At 35.5% G+C, this 21,370-nt stretch overlaps 2 protein-coding genes across 19 annotated transcripts in view; one reads left to right on the plus strand and one right to left on the minus strand.

Moving 5' to 3' along the window:
- Window positions 1–21,370, plus strand: part of nbeaa (neurobeachin a) — a 361,778-nt gene that overhangs the window by 260,745 nt on the left and 79,663 nt on the right. For all 18 annotated transcript variants that reach the window (XM_088639451.1, XM_088639435.1, XM_088639437.1 and 15 more), the window contains one exon: window positions 9,682–9,818. In XM_088639451.1, coding sequence (XP_088495577.1) covers window positions 9,682–9,818 — 137 coding nt within the window. The remainder of the gene's footprint in view (window positions 1–9,681; window positions 9,819–21,370) is intronic.
- Window positions 11,176–13,634, minus strand: mab21l1 (mab-21-like 1). Its single transcript, XM_088639454.1, has one exon. The coding sequence runs from the start codon at window positions 13,177–13,179 to the stop codon at window positions 12,100–12,102; it is 1,080 nt and encodes a 359-aa protein (XP_088495580.1). The 5' UTR covers window positions 13,180–13,634; the 3' UTR covers window positions 11,176–12,099.

Genomic DNA, 21,370 nt, shown 5'->3' on the forward strand with positions numbered 1-21,370 from the left:
GTTGGTTCACATTCAACTGCTCAGTGATTAAACTTTTTTTTCAATGGCATCTAGAAAGAAATTAACAATCCATCGTTTCAATTCTTTAATTAATATTATGTATTAATAACATTTTTTTCTACTAATGAGGAAATAAATATCATCATATCCCAGGCTTTATTTCCATTCTGAACAACTACAGAAAACTTTAAATATCTGGCTTATAGTAAAAGTATGGATTTTAACTTGATAGCTTGGCAGATTATCTGTGCATAAAGAGTCACTTTGGTATTTAAATTACTTTAGACAAAGCATTCAATCTCCATATCCTGTTAAAGATAAGAACAAGAAGAACAACAAAAAGTTCTGAATATATAAAGCACTATTGCCTAACTGGACTGCCAAAAGAAGTGGAAGTTCAGAATTTGTTAGTATTAAAGTGGAACTGCAAAATTGTTTTTGTATTTCGGAGCCGGGGCATTGATGAGTGCATTTAAAACCATAATGAAAGTATTTTTTGTTGCATAACCTCTGGTGAAATCTTAGTTACCACAGGTCTATCAATACCTTTGACAGCATTTTGACCACTAGTAAATTCAAGTGGGTAACTGCGTCAGCATGCGTAGGCAGCAAAGGAACAAGTAAAGGTTTATTCCATGCTGCAAAGAGAAGAAATGAAAATCAACGTTTTGAGTGAGGAACCTGAAGAAGGAAGCTTGTTAATATATCTCTTTTAATCCAGTAGAAATATTGCTCTTGACTTCAAGACAGTTTTGCCAACAAATAATACTTACCTGTTAACTCTGCACGCATTGGAACATTTGTGCTGTGAAATGTCTGCTGTACAGCCTGTACTTATTTGCCCGTGCATTGCATTACATCAGTCATTATAGTGACTAGTGAGCAGGAAGGGCTAGATGACAACATAGATATAACAGTAGGTAGTCTGACACAGACATGTCAAGCAAGCTGAAGGCCAGTGAAACATGGGGGGACAAAGATGGGAAGCAAAGGTTTATAAAGTAGTATTGCTGCACTAAACGTGTTTCTAGTCCCAGATACTGCTATAATAAACTACATACAGTATATATTTCTGTAGATCTTAGTTTCATGTGGATAAATACTGTATGATTTCCTTTCTTTCTGTGAAGGAAGGTTTAAAGAATCACATTTATACCTTGGGTGGTATAAGATTTGTTTTCTTAAATTGAACTCAAAAGTGAAAATTTCTGTGACAAAAGCTCTTCAGGCAGCACTGAAAGCCTACCTTTCAAAATGCATTGATATGCTCTCAATTCATTTTCTGTTAGTAAGAAATGTCCATGGCAATGTCCAGACATTTATGTTGTATGGCCCTTCCTAGGGTGAGCTGAATATAATCAAATGTTTTTATCACTTTGAATAATAATGGAAGGCAGTGGACTGAACTGAATTCAGGGTCTTGTCACCTTTGCTTATCATATTAAGAGTATTGTATGTAGTTTTAGCATGTCAAGCTGTTCTTCATGCCAAATCATGGAGATTTTGCTGGATTCTGTTCCAGTCTTCTCTGAAACATTGGCCATTTCTGGAGTAATTCCAGGAAGGTCAACCTCCTGGACTGAGACATGTTCAGTGGATGGTTATTATAATTTAAAAACATGACGGCCAGTCTGTAACGGCGAGTCCATTGTTTGAGGTAGCCATTGACCATCTTTCACAGCTGAAGGCCATTCTTATGTGGTTCTTTAATTAAATTTGCACCACCAGCTGATGGACAGGAGTTGAACCAGGGCTTCGCTCCTCACATCCAGTCCCTGTGGACAACAGTCCAGCAGGTTTTGTTAATCTCCTTAAATGATCAGCTCCCTCTCTGTCTCTGGAAGAGAGTTAAATTTGTTCAATTAAGGTGTTTTTCAAGCAACTCTCCTGCAGGGAGACATGCAGCATAATGTTGTGAAGGCAGTCTTTTGAAAATTTGGAAACACCAAGCTTTTAAGAACACCTACAGTATGCCTCCTGATGATTGATTCACAGCATGTTTTTGTTAAATTAAGTGTAAAGATGTACTCCTTGATTATTGTTAAATTCTACACCAGCTTATAGAATCCTGTACTCTCTTGCATCAGAGAGATAATAGATGCTTCTGTGCTTTTTTTCATGTTTTTGTTGAAGAACGGAACTACACAACAGCTAAAACCAAATCTTGGCTTTCAGATGTGAGCTCACATATACTGTTACACTGAATTTTTAATGTTTAAGGTCTGCATGTGGTTACATTTGGATGCGATCTCTGAAGATGTAAAGGAAAGAATTCATAGATACATTAAAAAAGTGATAAAGCATAGGTTTTCTACTACTGTGTGTGAACTGTGGGTCAGTGTTGGAGACAAAAGGCTCTTGGAAAAAAAGGAAACAGCAGCTGTTTAAGCCTGTAGCTTCATTGTTAGGGTTACTAGAGGGCCAGAAGTATCTTGAAGACTACAGGAGGGAATAGAGAACGAGTGGGTTGTCTTTGCATTTGCACTGGTCTGTGGAGAAGCCAAACTTTTAATGTGAAGCTATTATTGGGCTCTGTTACAGAAATGCCCCCATTAAATGGTTCTACAGCTGCATCTTGTAGGCAGTTTCTACAAATCCCAGTGTGAATACTTCTAGAAATCTGGGGATTTTTTTATTTGTCCTGTTCATATTGTTTGCCTTATTTGTTGCTATGCATAACTGACATGTTTTTAAAGCAAATTCATTCAAGAATTGAGAGGTGTTGCGTGCAGGCCGGGTGGGTTGGCCTCTTAATGTTAGAATCCGAAAGCTTTTGAGATCTATTCTTTCATGCTTAAGACAAGTGGTCTTTGAATGGAGTCTAATTGTTTCTTCCAGAGCACTACTTTGGTGAGCTGTGCTTACTGGAATGCAGGGAGCCACTTTATCTCAGTTTCACAGGCTGAACAGTGGGGCAGATCTGGCACAGTATGGTGGCTGCTTATATATTTTATAGTTCTCGTGGTTATGACTAAATTGCACCTTCAAACCTTCTTTTAAGAGTCTGAACTCCTCTGATCTAGATCCGTTTCATTCCTAAAGAAAAAAAAAGAGGTTTTCCTAGTGTGACTATTTTTATTTTCACTTTTTATTACAAGAATTGATAATAGGACATTGGTGTCTGTATCTGGGTTTTTAAGCTGGTTATGTTACCTGGGTTAACATAAGATCTTAACCTTGTGTTTTATTCTGCAACCAAAGAAGGACAGTGTACTTGACCTATATTTATAATCCAAGATATTAAAAATAAACAGAGCATGTAATAGCACTAATTCAGATTTTTTTTTACAGGTAAAGTGTGTTAACCCATAGGAAATTAATAGCACATTTTGAACAAATCAGGTCCAGTTCCCAGCTGGCAGTATTTGAAGCAGTTGTTTGCATAAACCTCATCTTAACTAAAATATGGTAGTGCAGAACAGGGCCTTGTAGTCTCTAGCTCTTTTTGAGTGAGAGCATAACAGAAGTAAGCATTTCACACTCTGTGATGTCACCAAAGAGGAGGCAGATGTTTCGTTGCATATTAAAATGGAGGAGACTCATTACTAAATAACACTAGTCTGCTGCTGCAAAGGAGCACATCTGCAAGGGGGGAAAAAATAACATAACGAAGTATGTCTTAGTAAGAGATCGAGGTTTTCTTCACCCTATCTGAGTTTCAAATGTGCTGCTGCTTTCCCTTTCTGTAAGAGAGAATATCCTTGCAAAAACCAAATGCATTTTCCTTGTATTCATTTATTCTAGTGAAAACTGTGAGAAATTGTGCATATTTAGCCAGGCTGTAGTGAAACTAGTGTTTTGTAAATCTCATACCTCTGCTGTAAAATTTGTGATTTTAGTACTGGGTTTTCTGTCAATTAACAACAGGCAGATATTTCTTGGCCTTTGTGGATGCCCTCAGAATAACTTTCTCTGGACCCCAGTTTTGAAAGATTAGTATTGTGTAAAACTGACTATTTTCACAGTAGCATCCTGGGTATAGATGTGGAAACTTTTGACTCAAATGCTGACTTGATTATTCTTCAGCAAAAAGTGTCTTCCTTTGCAAAACTGAGCCTTTTTTAAATATTTAATCAGTTCGTCTAAGTTTGTGAAGACCCTAACTGTAGTTTTGAAAGTTTCTTTTTAATGCTAGCATTCTGCCATACCTTAATTTCATTGATTTATATTCACAAAAGGTCAGCTCATGTGCTCTATGGCACAATTCCAAATGCTGTCTGTGTTAAAGGCAGCTGTACTGTACTCAGAGCTGTCACTGTTTAAATCATTACAATTGACTTCAGTGTGTGAGATACAGTTTTTTAGGTCAGCAAATAAGATCTTTTTTCCTTCTTTTCCCTTTTTTGGTGTTGATACAAGATAAACTGTTACAGTTTAATTTTGCTTTTTATTATATTTTAATACTCATGAGAGCATATACTTAACTGAGAGAAAATATGAAATATATTCCCTTAACTATAGCAGATAGTCTTCATAAGACTTAAGTAAAACAAAATGTCCACAGCTGTAGATAATGTGGACATGGAGTCACAATTTGATTGATGGAGTTGACCAGACGCATTAACATATTTGTTTCTTGATAAATTCTAAATTTCCCATCGGCTTTCACATCAGTATTTTTCTTTTAGGATTTATTATGTTCTCAGATCTGTATATTGTGAGCAATAGCGTGCCGTGTTGGCCATTTCCAATGGCAATGTTTGTGTCCCATGTTTCTTTACAAAAAAAAAACTGCAACCAGTTTTGTTTTTTTGTTTATTATTATATTTGACATTACTACTTTGAAAGCCATAGTGTGATGGTCTTGCAACGTTTTTTTTACAGATGTAAAAGTTCATGCCGCAAACAAAACAGATATACATATTGCCATTTGCATTATAATTACCATTTAAACAGACCTGACTGTAGAAAGCAATTTCACTCTTATTTTCTACAAGTGCTTTTTTAATTGCTTTAAGACTCCTGGATAGTAGCAGAACATTTCTAATAAAGGAAAAAGTAATAGGTTTATTCCTTGCTGTAAAGAGAAGAAAGAAAACACAACGTTTCGGCTGTGGAGCCTTCTTCAGGTGTGTTATATTTTTAATAGATATCACTTTCATACAAGTTGTAGCTGGAAATGCAGTAACAGAGAGTAAGGGTTTAGCGATGGTAAGTGTTAATGACAACAAAAATAGTGGTAATTTTTCATTCTTCTCATGTAAGCTTTTAAAATGACCCTATTTTTTTATATTTCTGTCCCTTGGTTAAGGAGGTGTTATCATATGGTGGGGCCTTTAAGAATATATGTATATATTTATGGATCTCAATAAATAATATATTTGTTTTTAAAAGGGTGCTATTTTATTTTTAAAATGGAAAGCATACTAAAGGTCAGTGTGTATTAGTTTAAAAACACAAATGTGTAAATTGCTGTAATCCAATTAAAAAAGTTAACGTGAATGGTTTATCTCCACATAAAACTTAAGCATCCTTAAGAATATTAATAGAATATTCTGTCCTATTGAATAGTTATAGAAAATAAATTCTAAAAAAAACCTGTAAAACAGAATTGCTGCACTGTTTTGTCTTGTCATTAGAAAAGCATTTGTTTACAAGGAAAAAGCTGCTGCTTAATGTTTTTTTCCCATAATTCTCTATTAGACTCCCCCTTTTCAGAGTGTGGATTTCTGACATCACACCAAGGAGAAGGGGAACTCTTCATTTCTCTCTTAAGACAGTGTTATATTTCTGTTTAGAAAAAAAAGCGCACGCTGGAAGAGCATCAATACCTGTGTCAAATGCTGAACGATGAAGTTCTTTTCTGTTTAGAAACGCGAAACATAAAGGCAAACATTCTAAATGGTTTTTCAGATACTGTACAATAATGATTTACAGCCACAATTCTAGTAAAAGTAAAGAATGAAAACGTAAGAATAGACATATTATTTAGTGTGTTTAAAAATGCGGGCACACGTTTTTATTTCAGTACTCTGTGGTAATAGAAACAACGATGGTATCAATATTAAGTTAATAAGAAAAGCTAAGTACTGAATATTCCAAAATGTGACAGTGGGATGAAATAGTGTTTTAATTTTATCTTGGTAGGATTTACAAAGCAGATTATAAAGCCATTTTTAAAATCCCAATTATAACCTTCGTGCTTGTAGATTTACCAATTTATCCATACTATAAACTTGCGACGGAGATGAGATTTATTGGAAGCTTTGACATCTTTTCATAAATGTCATGGACTTTATTAAGTCCTCTTAGACAAGGAATGTTCCTACATTATTACATTTTTTTAATTCTATGCGTAGTAAAGAAACTCCACTTTTTATACAGTACATTGTAATATGGGATGTCTTATTTTACTTTACAGGCGCCCGTTTCTTTTATTAAATAGACGTGACTTGTGTACTTTTCGTGCAATGTTGCGCAGCCGTTGAAATAAAATATGTGACGCTATGCATATAATATACTGCATGGTTGAAAGAGAACATACCGGAATGCGGCCATTTAATCTGAAGGCCTTTATTAAGTAAATATTTCAATGTAACGAACCAACCTTTGATGAATTATAGGATGCAATGCTCCTGGGTGAAGGCGACGTCTTCATGAGACGCTTTTGAGAAAGCAAATATATGAATGGAGCAGAATTGTAAACACAGCAATCCGATTTATGTATTGTAATGTTCCATCTATTGTGTTGTACGTTACCTTGATGCTTACTCGTATGTCTGGATAAAACGGCGTTTGCTATGCAGTATAACGGCATTTGTATACTGAGAGAAAATTGTAGATTGTGAATTGTCAGAGCAGAATAACTCGTGGCAATTCCAATGAAAAGTAAGAAGGTTAATTGCATCCTAAAAAAATGCTCCGTAAATTTTAGTTTCTGAAAATATTGTTAGCAATAATTTATTAGTAATGATTTGTAGAGGTATTAGATTGTTTACCATCAAACGTAACTAGCTAATTGTGTAGTTGTTGGAGTTAACAGATTATTGTCCTGACATATGGAAAACCTACAGCACTTTATTATGCTTTATGTAAACATTTTAATATATCCTTATTATGGAAGGACTATCCCAGAAGGGATTAAAACCTAATCCTCTCTATGTGGCTGCAGTGGATTAACTGCATATTGTCTTTCTCTGTAAATTGTCCCTCCAGGCTAAAATACAATTGGTTCTGTACTCCTGAAACATCCTATTCCGTTTGGGGGGAGCTTGTAATTGAAGGTTTCCAACAGACGTGTGAGAGATAACATATTAGCCATGAGAACTTTATTCTTTAATCATATAAAACGTTCGGCAAAAACGCAGTGAAAGCTAAAATCGTGTGGAGTTGGCTGAAATCGCCATGTCATAAAAGTGAAGGCGTTTCTAAAAATGTGAGTTATAATTATGTCAATGTATGCTTTTGGAACTTGACAAGTTTGACTACAGATAGTCTGTCACTAGAATATGTAAACATACACACAAAATTTGTTCTGACTTTAGCAGTTTAGCGCATACCCTCATTTAAGATAAATGTATTGTTCTCAGGAAGCAACTACCTTGGCAACTTCAAAATGTATTTACAATATATATGATTGTGTTACAAAATAAGATTTCGAAATATTTATTTTAATGTATTGATACTTTAAAATTATTATCATGTAAAAAACACAATCCGACCAAGGTACACTTATTGTTTAAAACGATTAGTGGCTTCTTGCTCTCCTGGGAATAGGTTGAATTGGTAATATAAAATTTAAGACTTAAATCTGAAACAGTATGATTTAATTCAGAAATTATTACAAAATGTTATAAATGTTACACGGAAATATAATAAGGCCGCTTAATTTATATTTTGATATTGGTCTGTGTGGTTAAAAAATAAAATAATGGTTCAATGTCGAAGATTGCTTTGTGACGTGAGGGGACTTTCATTTGTTTTAGGATTTCAGAAACGTAGTCTACTCGTGATAGTAAGATTTGAGAATTATTTTTGTCGCCATTGCGCAGTGCAGTATAAAAATTGGCAAAAATGACGATTTAAATACGTACAAAAATAAACCATTGATTTTTCTTTAAATAGTCTAATAATCTATAAATAGAATACCACGATATCAGTTTTAGTTCTCTTTTGCAAATAATCCGTATTTTCATATTTTCTGTTAGACGTGACGATACATTTAAATCACAAGTCATGTATGATTCATTTGACGCCAGATTATGTTTTGATGTTACTGACACTCCGTACATTAAAGCATAATGACCATTAATAAAACTGTAAAAGCACGTGCGCTTTTTACTTTCGTTTTCAGTGTTATTCGAAAAGGTAATGAATTAACTGCAATTATTTTAAAAGGGGGACTGCGATGAACAGGTTAAAAAACCTTGGGAGACTTTTATGTAGGCAGAGAGCAAGAGAGGGGTGGGGGAAGGCTGTAGCTTTTCGAGAGCCGTCTACACGAACAATAAAGGAGCGCTGTGGGAATAGAAGCCAAAATCCACTTGTAATCTTGCAACTGTATCGGTCGTAATTGGTTGAGCAGCCTATATTAAGATTGATGAGACATTAAAGTGGCTCTTCAGACTTCAGGAGATCGATAAATATCCCAATTTCAAGATATTTATTTTATGCTCGACTCGGTTCAGGGGACCTATATACAGGCTCGGTGTAGCGACATTGTGTTACGCACTGTACAGAAGATGGACGATGAACAGGGGGAGAAAAGGGAAAAAATCACATGTGATCGCAATCAGCTGACCGGGGTCAAAAAGCTATTATCTAGAACAAGAATACGGCGGAATAGTTTTCAAAACACACAACTGCTTTACCTTTAAGGTGGAATGGAGCATTTTCTTAAAATGCAGCCCGGGTGTAAAGATTGTCTTAGTTCCAGCACGCTGAAGGTGAATTTAGCGATTTAGGTTGCTTGTTTTAAACAAGTGTGAAATGAATAATATTCTGTCCTATATTACGTCGTGGTAGAAGTGCCCAGCATCTCGAACCTCGTTCTTCTACTTGAATATTGAAAATATTTGGGATATTTAACCTTCTCCCGATAGGTTATACTTGCAGTTATCACAAACTGGATTAACAAAAAGTAAGCCTTCAAGTAACAAAAAAACTTTTGAAATCTGACCACGACTTTTAGTTGCATAAAGACATACTAACTGATGATCCCTGTTTTAAAAAATGGTTATTGCGTAAATACCATTTACTAAATAAAAGAATGGCCGCTTGATACAGTTTACTTCATATTACTCAATATTTCAATATTTACAGTATCCATCAGTTTAACCCATGCTTGCAGTCTGAAATTATTTAAATTATTGCACTCTTGATTATTTTGTTGTATGTGAGCGCAGTGTTTCCGAATTGTTTTTATTTTTCGATTTATTCCCGATTTATTCCTTATTAAATTTTTTTGTTAACTTGTTATTAATACTTTTATAGATACCTGTAAGCTATCGACCAGTTCTGCTCTTGTGGCACCACACCATTTACAGAGACTAAATTCGTTTGTAATTGTTTCACATTTTTGGCAAGTATGTCGCTTGTGTGCCCGAAATTCACACTGTTTAATCAAATGATATTCCTGATTTCTGAATACTATCCTGTCGCGATGTTTTCTATGGTGGTTTTACAAGCTTCCTATGTTGGAAGTTTTCGATTGATTTAGGAGCTGCGCTTTGTCACTTGCAGGCCCCGTGGTTCTGAGCACCCCAGCTCAGCTCATTGCCCCGGTGATAGTGGCGAGAGGTACGCTCTCCATCACCACCACTGAGATCTACTTTGAGGTGGACGAGGAGGATTCCGCTTTTAAAAAGATCGACGCCAAAGTAAGTGTGCGATCGTCACAACAAAACATCATATAATACAATCCTGGTCTGTATATTTCTCGCCTACCCGTGTGTATATAGGTCTAATATATAAGTTGTTAGAATGATTGTTTAGTGTTTACCACTTTTCTCAAATGTATTTTTGAAATCGTGATTATTAAGTGTTTTTTCTAAATAATTGAATTAGCGCAATTAAGTAGACCCGCTAAACAAGTATCAATCCCAATGTGCTTTCTTACATGACCACAGAGTTGCTTGCTAACACAAACAGCTCCAATACTTTTAACCCACAGGTTCCTTAACACAGGGGAATACAAACTAATAAATTGATATTTCCAAAGATGATTGCCGGATATAAGGTCAATGCGTAATTGTCACTAAATCGCAAATATTATTTTAGTATCTGACACCAGCGAGTTGTATTTTAGGGTCTTTTATGGCTTGCAAAGTACTTTTGATTTGTAGATGTAATGTAAAACACAGTTGTGTTCTTCTATATGGATGCTCACTTGCAAGCATAATGCACTTGTTCGTTGTTGTTGTTTTTTTTTTCATTTTATCGGATCTTAAAAGGGTGTCGATGACAGTATAATAGTATATAGTTTGGAACAATCGGCTATATTTTCATACTGAACAGAACAATATCTTAAGCCAACGTCAAAGATAGTATTGGATTAGTGGGCGTTGACATGATGTCTCAAAATGGCAGTAGTAAATCCCATTAATTAAGGTTTAGGCAGCATTTAGGATAATTTTGTTTGCCGAAGGTACGAACACGATAACTATATGGTTAAATTGTTATTAATGTTCTGATCCTATTTTATCCTTTTGACAGAAAGCACGTGAAAATACAATGCATTTAATACTATTTGATTTTTACATTTAGACTGAAGCATTTAATATTGTAAACAATATAGTGTTACTGAAGTATTGTAAAACATAGACTAAAAGACTACGTGTCTTTAATATCCACATAAATATGTATACTACCGTTTGTTATAAAATCAATACACCTGTTTCAACGATGTACACTACAACTTAATTAGCGAGTATCATGACAAAAAACAGTTGTCATTTAAGGCATAAAAGATTGTTTTAGGTTAGTTGTTTATTTAAGTTTGTGAATAAGAAATACATTGCATTATTCTAAAATGTTCTGTATAAAATAGTAATAAAATTGAAAATAGTTTGAAGCCCCGAAAGCTTGTTTTCACGTGAGTAGTTTCGATACAGTGATGTACTTGTGTCTGATCGTGAATTAAAGTAATAAAATAATACATGCATAGAGAAAAACAGTAAAATCTAAACGTTATTGAAACAACTTTAAAATTTCTTTAAAAATCATTATTGGGACACATTTAATACTTAATTTTTTTATTTGCTCTTTAAATAAGTTCAAAGACAGAAATAAAAAATTCAAAATCACAAATTGTTATATTCCAGTGTATTTCAAGTGCATTTTTTCAAATATATATATTTTATTTTTCAAGCGTTATCATATAAGCAGAATCAAAACAGAATTGATCGAATATATTTTAAATAAGAATTCAAGTATATTTATGGAATGTTATAAAATTGAACAAATAGTACCATCAGAATGTAAACTTTTCAAAATTAGACACTTTCCAATGACAAACAAAGTAAAAAATACCACTGATGTAGTCTACCTTGTATTTTTTTTCTAGCAGAAAAATCCTGAAGTTATTCATAAATATATGGAATTTGACTTCTATGTACGTGTCACAAAAACAACATTCACAATTTCTGACCACTGGAACCACAATCTATATATACAGAAATAAAATGTACAGCCGAGTTTTGTCCAGGGCTCATTTTAAACACAAAAAGTGGGAGTGCCTTTTTGCGAATAAACACAGTCTGATTTAATATGCGTTGGCGCTTTTATAAAAATGACATAGCAATCAACCCCAAACATGATAATAACAGAACTGGAGTATGTATGTAATCCACCTTTTTATTTTCAATTGTGCTCTTTTTTCCTTCAAATTAATACTTATGATAAAAATTGTAAATGTATGCTTTGAAAAGCCAGTTACTTGTACTTATGTTCAAAATGACAAAACAAATAAATCCACGGGACATTTTTGTTGGCTCCACAGTTTTACACGAACATGGTTTAAAACAAAACAGCAGAAAGATATTTTTTGTCCAAGGAGTCCTGGATTAACAAATGTCATCTAGGCCTTTCAATAGCCTCGATGAAGTTAGATCTATCGCTGTATATATGTATATTTTATTAGTAGAAGTAGTATTTTTTACCTCAGAGTTTTTCCAGGCTTTTGGGGTTGGTAAGAATTTCTCTTGCCAATCGCCAAGTCTGTTTAGCCGCATTTTCAAGGGCTGAATGAGGTTTTCCTTGAAACAGGTCTAAATTAGGCAAAAAATAATGCGGACATCTCCTGCACTGCAAACACGAGATGAGTTGTAATAAAATCCCGTTCAGTCGATCTCCCAGACAGCTCTCGTCCCAGTCCGATTCCCTAGGATGCTTTTCACACTCGTATGAGACCAAAGTTTTCATGTGATAATTGTTGAGAGGCTGTCCTGGCAGTTCAAGGTGACGGTCGCGCAATGTCTTCAGAACGGACAGACATTTCTTCCTGCAGCCTCCCAAAAGAAGGCGATTTTCGGCTTCAGCAAATTGTAAGACCCACGCGTCGCTCTCTGCCGAGCTCTGCTTCCCGTTTAAGGAGTAGCATTCTTTAGATAAAAGGTTAAAACCTTCGGCTTTGACTTCTGCCACCCTGTTGGGTCCCGGCCAGGGGATGTGGGGTAAAGGCCAGTGGGCAGCGCTCCTTGGCCATATCCCCGTGCACTTGAAAGCTGGAGTGATCTGAACTACGTATCTGTCTCTGATGCGCAATTTCACCTCGCTGGTGTCAGCGACCATCTTTACGACATCTCTGTAGCTGCACTTATCCACAGCCTGCGCTACTAGTGTCTGAAACCGGGACCGGATCTTGCGAGCCGAAAGGTAACCAGAAGCGGTGATGAACTCGACCCAGAGGGACATGCTTCTTTTTCGGCCGTCGCTGAGCTTTAAGACGGCGCAGCCCGGTAAAGAGCCGTCATCCACAAAGTTGAAAACTCCCATCTGGTTTAAGTACAGGACCACCTCGAATTCGGTGGGTGAGATGACCTCCAGACCCTCATAACGGTTCTCCATTTCGTTCAATGAGCTGATGAACCGGGGCTCTTGGACCTCCACCTCCTTCAAGACGTCTGATACCACCTTGCACACCTCCCTGATCGTCTTGGAGATCGCCGCTTTCCGAGACTGGCATTTCTCGTTGTAGTACTTGTTCAGGTGGTAGACCAACTTGGCCTGAGCAGCTATCATATTCGGGCAGAGATCCGGGTTGTACACCGGAGTCTCGCAGTAAGCCGAGGGATCCAACGCGGCTGTTTGTACGGGAGCCAATTTTAGAGAACAAAGTAAGCTATTATATGAAAAAAAAGTATATTTATTTAGTAAAAGCTGATTATTTGTGCTCAAAGCACCCGTTCGGTAAATCCCTTAATCTTTATCATCAGCTTTTAAAGTGCGCCGGTGTTAAAAGGAAGTCCTCCAATTTAAAGTTGCGTTTAATAATCAAATGTCCATTACAACGGCAGTGACTGAAATCGGACACTACGCGGCTTTCAGTAGTCAAAACAGCCCCCTTCTTATTTATTTATGTTTTCTGTAATCACTGCTCGGAGTTGGTAGTCAGGAGGATGTAAAAGTGCAGGGTGCCTTGAGTGTGTGTATTCGTGGAGGCGGCTGCTGCTGTCGCTGTGTTTAAGAGCCCAGATGCACTCCTGTGGAAATTATAAAGGCAGGGCTAGGAGGGGGATGTCCAATCGCAATAGGATTCGTCACTGCCTTTAGTTTATCGACAACAAATTAATCCCTGGCTTTTATATACAACGAAAACTAAAGGTAAGAGTCTATCGGACAGCGGAAATACACCTAAACTTTGAGAAGCAAAGAAGAAATGCTTTATGTTTCATCACAGATTGCTATCTTTGGCAGGTTTTTAGAAATTTGCTTGCCTTTTAGGAGTGTCACTAGAATTGGCAGGTACATTCTGACCCGGACACAACAACCGCTAGAATCTGAGTTCTACAATAATGTTTTATGTTAATTTTAAGTAAATTCTTCTTATTAAGGACTTGTTTTTCAAAGGAGAATAGGTCGCGGATATTTGGAGTTCTTGTGGTGGGAATTGCCTGCTCTTTGAAATTGTGCGTGATGACCTGCAGTATAGTTCTGTTAATGGCATATTTTTTTTATTTTAATGAAAGCCTTGTGCTAATTGTTAACAGTACATAGTCGGCTATATAGAGTCTTAAAGACCATACAGTTCTTTTTGTTTTAAGTGATAGCCGAAGGTATAGTGCGCGTATTTTTTAAATTAGTTTTATGGTCCTTTTTTCTCAGATACAAATTGCGCATTTTTTCTTGGACGTTTTTAATGGGAAAGACAATAAAGTAGTGTGTTTAAATTTATAATAATATTTAAAGAAATAAGATATTTTTCGGTTCTTTAGTTTTAACCGCAGATTAGAGCCAATCAGGAATGTAATAATAATAATAATAATAATAATAATAATAATAATAATAATAATAATAAAGTGATTCGTTTGTTATTACGAATTAAACGTATTGGAAAAACGGACTTTTCTCATTTTGATTATTGATATACGTTTATGTATCCGCTCGGAAAGAACGTTTTCGATTTTTTTCCTCATTATGTCTTGGTTTATTTCTTCACTCTATTGCGGCAGCGACAGATAAGATTCTACACAATTTTGTATTTTTTTCTTGAAGTATATTGTGTTAAGATGAAAAATTGTGTTGCTTTATCCACTTTTTAAGCCATTCACTCCAAACTCTATTCCCTGCAACACAAGTCGGTAAATGATTTTAGGACTGTTAAGAGCAATTTGGTTAGATTTTTAATTGGGGTTTTTTTGTGTGTGCTTTCACTAGCGGATAAATTAGTGATAACGATAAATATAGGATCGATTGATCGAAACTTTGTAATGTAAATATTTTTACGTGTAACGGCTACAACGTCTGCAGGTGTTATGGGATAATACTGTAATTACAGAACCTAAGTAATGTTCTTAAATACAACAATTGCAGTTAAAACTTTAGCGTGACGACGTTTTGAATAACTATACAGATTTAAACTGAAAATGGCTAATACTAATTTTGAAAAATATCATACGATTCTCTTCGTTTAGCGTTTGTTCGTCTTACATTGAATTTGCTAAATGTTTGACAAATAAAACCTAAACGTTTGCATTGTATTGGTAATTGTGAATTAATCGAAGAACGCCATTATGTTCTTATTAAACAGAGCGTTTTTTAAGTTTTTATTTGAAAAATAATTTCCATTTTTTTGGTGGCAAGACTTTTTAGTTTTAATGTTATTGCTTCGAATTATTCTTGCTATAAAGCAATACACGAAGTGTACATAGGGAAAAGCATCGATATCAGGCATTATTACTTTTATTATGCATCGTGATGGAGGTCAGGAAAGTATGAACTAAAGTAGGACACATCAGGTGTGAGCAGTAATTGGGTTCTCTTTTTGCCTCAGTATTGCTTTTTAAACACACCATTATATAAATCATAAACGAGCGTGTTTGCTGAAATTATGTAGATGTGAGCATGTGTCCAGACACGTATATGTAGAAGGAGATAGCACTTGCAAATAAGACCTCAACATTAAAAGATTTGGAGGAATAAGACTTCACCTTCTTCTTCATGGTGTTCTTTTTTCACTTTGTTTATGTTCAGGCAACTGATGGTGTGTTTTCCTTTCAGGGTAGAAGTATGTTGTGTTTGTTAAAGGTTCCTTGCCTACAAAGAAGGTGCCAAGCTTTTGTAGGAAAAGAGATAGTTAAGGTGGTTCGATGGAGATCTGTTCAATAACGGATTAATGAGCATGGAATCTTTTGATTCTTTCTCATTTTAATTTAATATTCTCAGACTACAGAAACTAGCTTGACTCTCACAGAAAACAACTGTGTGATTGCCTGGTAGTGTATACAAACAGAACATAATCCTAGGGAAAATACTTGATAGGATGAGGATTTAAAGTGCAAATTAGTGCAGTGCAGCCTTAATTTAGTCCTATTATATTATACAGAAACATTACTGCTCCTGTTCCTGACTTGTGTAGAATACTTCCAGCATCTGATGTTAAAGCTGATATGCTTGAAGAAGGTTAAAAGAGAAGATGGATGCATCAGGTGGAATATTCATAAGGAACAAATTGTACACATTTAAGATGCTACTATACATATTTTTTCTTTGTTAGAATAAAATGTCTTGGATATGCAATACACAAATTACAATATGGAAATGAAGACTGCTAAACTGTATTACAATGAGTCGATGAAATTGTTCCATAGTGCTTGAGGAATAGGTTTGTTGGTTGAGTGACTGCCTTTCTGGGCTCATGTTATTTTTATTCGCATGCATCTGGTCTACCTGATCTACATCTTGCCAACCATGATAAATATCTTCCCACTACTCCGGAGACAGAGGACAGATATTGGCAGATTGTTTGCTTTAAACGTCAGAAAATATCAGTCCAAATTCTAGGAGCTTGTAACTGAGCAGTATTAATTTGATAGTTTTCACATTTGAAGAAATATATAGACTCGAATACTTGCGTAGGGTTAATTTAGACATGCAGGATTAGTTATTACTGTACAGTTTTTCCTGAAGGTAGAAGACAGAGCTTGGTCTGTTGTCTTACAAATTCTCCGTTGTATGGTAGCCTTCAAAGGAGTGTTTTTTAAAGGAAATGGATGCTGCTGTTTTGTACCTATCCCTTCTACATCTCAGAAGAGTATATAGAAACACATTTTCACAGAGGTAAAATGGGAAAACCTATTTCTAGGGATATGTTTTTGGATTTTTTTCATTATCACAGTTCAGAACAGGCAATAATGTTTGTACAGAAGTGGTGCAGAAATTGTTTAGAGGGAAAAAAGAGAGGGAGTTGTATTGTTTTTGTGGCTAAAATACTTGTCTCTTCCTTTTCCCTTCTGTTCAAACAGCATTTACCACTCTCAGCAGGTAGTGAGCTTTATTAAAACCAGATATTCTTTAGTGTTCAGTGTCTCCTTCAAACAGCAATATCATATACATATTTGGTGTCTCAACGTTCCTGCTGTGCAAAGGGTTTTTTTTCCCTTTCTCTCATGCCGTGAGAGGAGGGTGAGTATTGTGGGGATTATCACCTCTTAATCTAATGCATCTGTAGTGGGTCAGCCACCACTCTGTTTTAGCACAACTCACCTTACCTCTACAGTGCTTATGTATTCAGGCAACCAACAGACCCCAGTCTTGACCTTGAGTATAAAGCTGAAACTGTTCCTGATCAGTTTTCAATGGCCACATCCCTGTCTTTCCCATCAGTTCGCTGTCTGTCTGCCTCTCTCAGACTCATTTATCCTCAGTAAAATATGAGGCTGTTAATGTAATGTGTGCCCACTTATGAATGTATGCATGTGTGATTGTGAAAATCAATACAATGGCTTATACATTCTCTAATTTAGGAAGAGCATGTGACTGTTGAAATATTGCCTTTTGTGAGAGCCCCTTTATGTACAGCAGGCCATCTTAGTGCAGTTCTGCCTTTTCCTCTTCGTTCTTTTTCTTTCTGTTCTTTGTTTTTTCCCCAAGACCGATCCCCCTGTCAGAAGTCAAAAAGGTCTGGAATGCTACAAATTTCCTTTGTCAAATGGCTAAAATCGTAAGCTACACATCACTCATATTATACAAAGAGCATCATTTGGCTAAATATATACAATTAATTTAGTTTTCTTGCTAATTACACTTAAGAAATGTAGCATTATTGCATAATTATTGCTGTTGTGCAATTCATATGATGATTATATTTTGAAATACAAGAATATGTATCAACTGATCTATGAAGAAAGTAGTACAAGTACATTATTTACCATTTACTGACTTTATTGAAAGCATGCATTTTTCCCCTTTAGACACAATTTTAAAAAGTCTTTCTTTAAATCGAGTCAATTTTATGCCAAACTGTACATCAGCCAGGCTCAAAAGAAAGAGAAGTTTCAAAATGACTCTTTAAAGTACAGTGTCACTTCTATTGGTTTACTCATTTGAAAGAACCTGTGTACTAATCCTGTCCTGTTTACATAATGATTAAATCCAAATGCCATGTGAAACATTTGTTTGGAAGTTTAGGATTACTGATTCTCAAGTGTTATGTGGAAATGGAGACTTTAACAGCTCAGTGAAAATTCAAGGTAAGGCATATAGACACTGATTGGTCTGCAATGTCAGTAGCACAACCTTTTGCCTGGAATAAATAAACAGTAAACCTTGGTCAGATAATTTGTGTTTCTTGAATGGCCATTTTAAGTCCATGACCAATTGTTTTTGGCTCCTGCATAAATTAAAAAGATCAAATAAATATGTAACATGAGGAGCCCTGCCTTGTTTTTGTCCATCATAAATATCTCCTACCTAAAGTTAAAGAGCTTGTGACACTTCCTTTAAAAATGATGGAATGCTAAAAGTAATTGAACCCTGAATTGCTCTCTGATCAATTTAAAGGAATACAAGTGCACAAATGTCTTCTTTGTATTTTGCCACTGCCGTCTTTTGTTTTCTGCCCGACAGAGAACATCGAAACGTGTCTCTCCCCTGTGTACTTAACTACTGTTTAGGTTTGTAAAGCATAATTGAGGAGAAGATGGGAAAGAATTTAAATAATAGTATTCATTATTTCCACTGGAAATGTATTAGCTATGGCAAAGATATATATGCAGCTAACTCCATTAACAGGCAATATATAAAAAAGGGCGTAGTGGCAGTATTATATCTGTCAGGTCTTTATTTTGTAGAAAACACATTAATTAGAGTTAATAATCATTGTTCTCCGTCCCTGTTAATAATCCTGTTATTTGCTGACAAATTAGGTCATTTCTGTATTATTCATTCATCCTTTGGAGGAATCTTTGTGCCTTGCATTTGATTGTAAGGGAATGTAAAATGCAGAACACTCAAAGGGAAAGCAATCAAGGAGTTCTGAAAGTGGATAGCTCATACAGCAGGTTACCATGCATCTAAAACAAAGACACACTTGAAATGTAAAGCAGATTAATAGGACTATCATGTAATCCGTGCGTGATCGGTGCTACAGTAGCATCTCTCCTAATGCAGAATGCGAAAATAACATCACACAGGCCTGCACATAATTGTGGCATATTATCGTTTGGATTTCCTTAGTCTCAGATTGTGGTTGTCGAGGGGGTTCATGATTAGGGTTGTGTTATTTTAAGCAATGTGCTCTCTGCAGGGTACCAACTTCAATTTTTCATTTTTTCCCCCTGGATTGTGGCCTATCATTTGTATCCCTCTCCATGCTGTATTAGCAGAGCACTCCCTTGAGTGTAGAAGACTGGGTACAATTTAGCCAGGGGCATATACAGACCTTGTAGGGATCAGTATTGCAGGCAAAAGCCATATGTGTTTAAACTGAGAACAAAAAAAACTTTTTTTTCAGTTTGCTGTTTTAAGTGGATGGATAACTTTTGTGCCTGAAGACAGAAGAAGGGAAAATACAAAAATTAATTAATTGCCTCTGCTCTGGAGGCGCTTACATTTCCTCCCTCTCCAATATGGAATGCTTGTCAGCTTTCCTGATAAATGACTGCATGCATTTGCATAGATTTTACATTAATACAATTTAGTTTTATTTGCAAAAACTAGTTTACATAATAATGCAGAAAATTAGTAATATGCTTCATGTTCTCAAAGCCAGAGGATTACTTACAGCAGACATTGATAGATCTCTGAACTGGTATCATCCGCAAGCAGCATAGCTACTTAAAACGACACTGCTACAGTTTTTCTCGGTTTATTATGGGTTTGTTAAGTGGTGCTTTATCTATTAAATGGTAGTAGTAAAGAAGTACTTGTCAGGTTGGAAGCTGGATTCCCAGCTTGCTGTTTATTATTTTTTATTATTTCTTTATTGCTGCTTCCATGCCTTGTAAAGGTTTGTTGTAAAAGGTTATGGCTTTCGGATCTGGATTTAAGAAGACTTACGTTTTGTTGAACACTATGGTGCTTGGGAATTAAGTCATTTAATTGTAGATGTGCATATACTGATTTAATCATACCATGCTTGGTGTTTGTAAGTTATAGAACCCACTCCCCATGATATGAACAGGAATGTTTAAAATAAGAAGAGAACATTGTCAATGTACTGGCTGTTTGTTCAAAGCAAATCAAACACTGATTATGAGAGCAGAAAAAAAATAAATTTTGATGAGTTCTAATAAAGGGCATTATATGTACAGCACGATGTTGAGCTTATTCTCTAATTGACCTAGTGACACATGAAAGTGTAAAAGTCCTTCTCCAATGTAAAGGATAAATGAAAAAAGAACAGACAAAACAAAAATCCCCCCCCCTCCCCAAAAAAAGAGATTTTTTTCTCCAGCTTTGAACCTCTGATAATGAAATGCTGCTTGCAAAGCCCATGATAAAATTAGGCCATGTAACCCAAATAAAGGATGAAGGCTTCATAATTGCCAGTCCTTGAGATCTGAGATGCTGGGTGCCAACTGTCAGTGCATGAGCTAATGATGACAAATGTCTCTCTATGCAGATTTTGGTGCAAGAAGGCTGCTGGAATAGCAAGCCAGGGTGTTTCATCTGTAATGCACCGCTTTTGCATTTACCTCCGTGCTGCCCAGGAAGAAGGGTCTGCATTAAAAAAAAAACGCATGGAAATAATATGCACATGCTTTTGTGTGTCAAATGCATTTCTGATATAGTCTCGGGTGTTCCAATTGTGTATTTATAGGTTATATGTTATTTAAGATTTTTTTTTTTACAATTTAGATTAAAATGGTAAAACCTAGTCGTGCAAAAATCCACATTTAAAACTTTGCAATTAGATTATAGTGCTTCTTGTTGGGATTCATTTTGGCTTATTAATAAATTGTATTGTAGAGAGGAGGCATTGAGATAAAAAAGTAGATCAAAGCAGTTTATTATAATTGCAAAATATTGAAAATGATTAATATTTTCTTTCTTTGACATCAGGAGTGTGTTTCTGTCGTTTGGAAACTACTAGTATATTAAGGTTTTTTTCTTTCTCACTTCAACCATATTGGGGCTAAATATTTGACTTGCTTGTGTGCTCTTACTTCTTATAGATATTCCTACATGTTATTCATTATGTTGACAGTTTTATAAAGTGGTTTAGTGTTTTTGTCATATTTCCTTTGAACAGTGCTCTGACTGGTTCAGTTCTACACTCCTGTATTTCAAAGACATTGGTCTCTGAATTTAGGAGCCGGTGAGCTCCACAAATCATAAAGAATTTTTAAAAAGCCAAAATCATTTTAAAAGACCTTCTTAACATCACACTAAAGACTCATTAATTTAAAAAGAGGACAGGACTCGCAGTTCTTTGTTATTAATTTTTCATTTTGCATGGCTTCCGAAATAGAAGGCCAGACTTATTTTGCTT

This window comes from Lepisosteus platostomus, chromosome 7 (genome assembly GCF_059453375.1).
Source record: "Lepisosteus platostomus isolate fLepPlt1 chromosome 7, fLepPlt1.hap1, whole genome shotgun sequence".
Lineage (NCBI taxonomy): Eukaryota > Metazoa > Chordata > Actinopteri > Semionotiformes > Lepisosteidae > Lepisosteus > Lepisosteus platostomus.

Bases quoted from the DNA above. Each gene is read 5' to 3' on its own strand.
- mab21l1 (XM_088639454.1), bottom strand. From the start codon at position 13,179: ATGATAGCTGCTCAGGCCAAGTTGGTCTACCACCTGAACAAGTACTAC.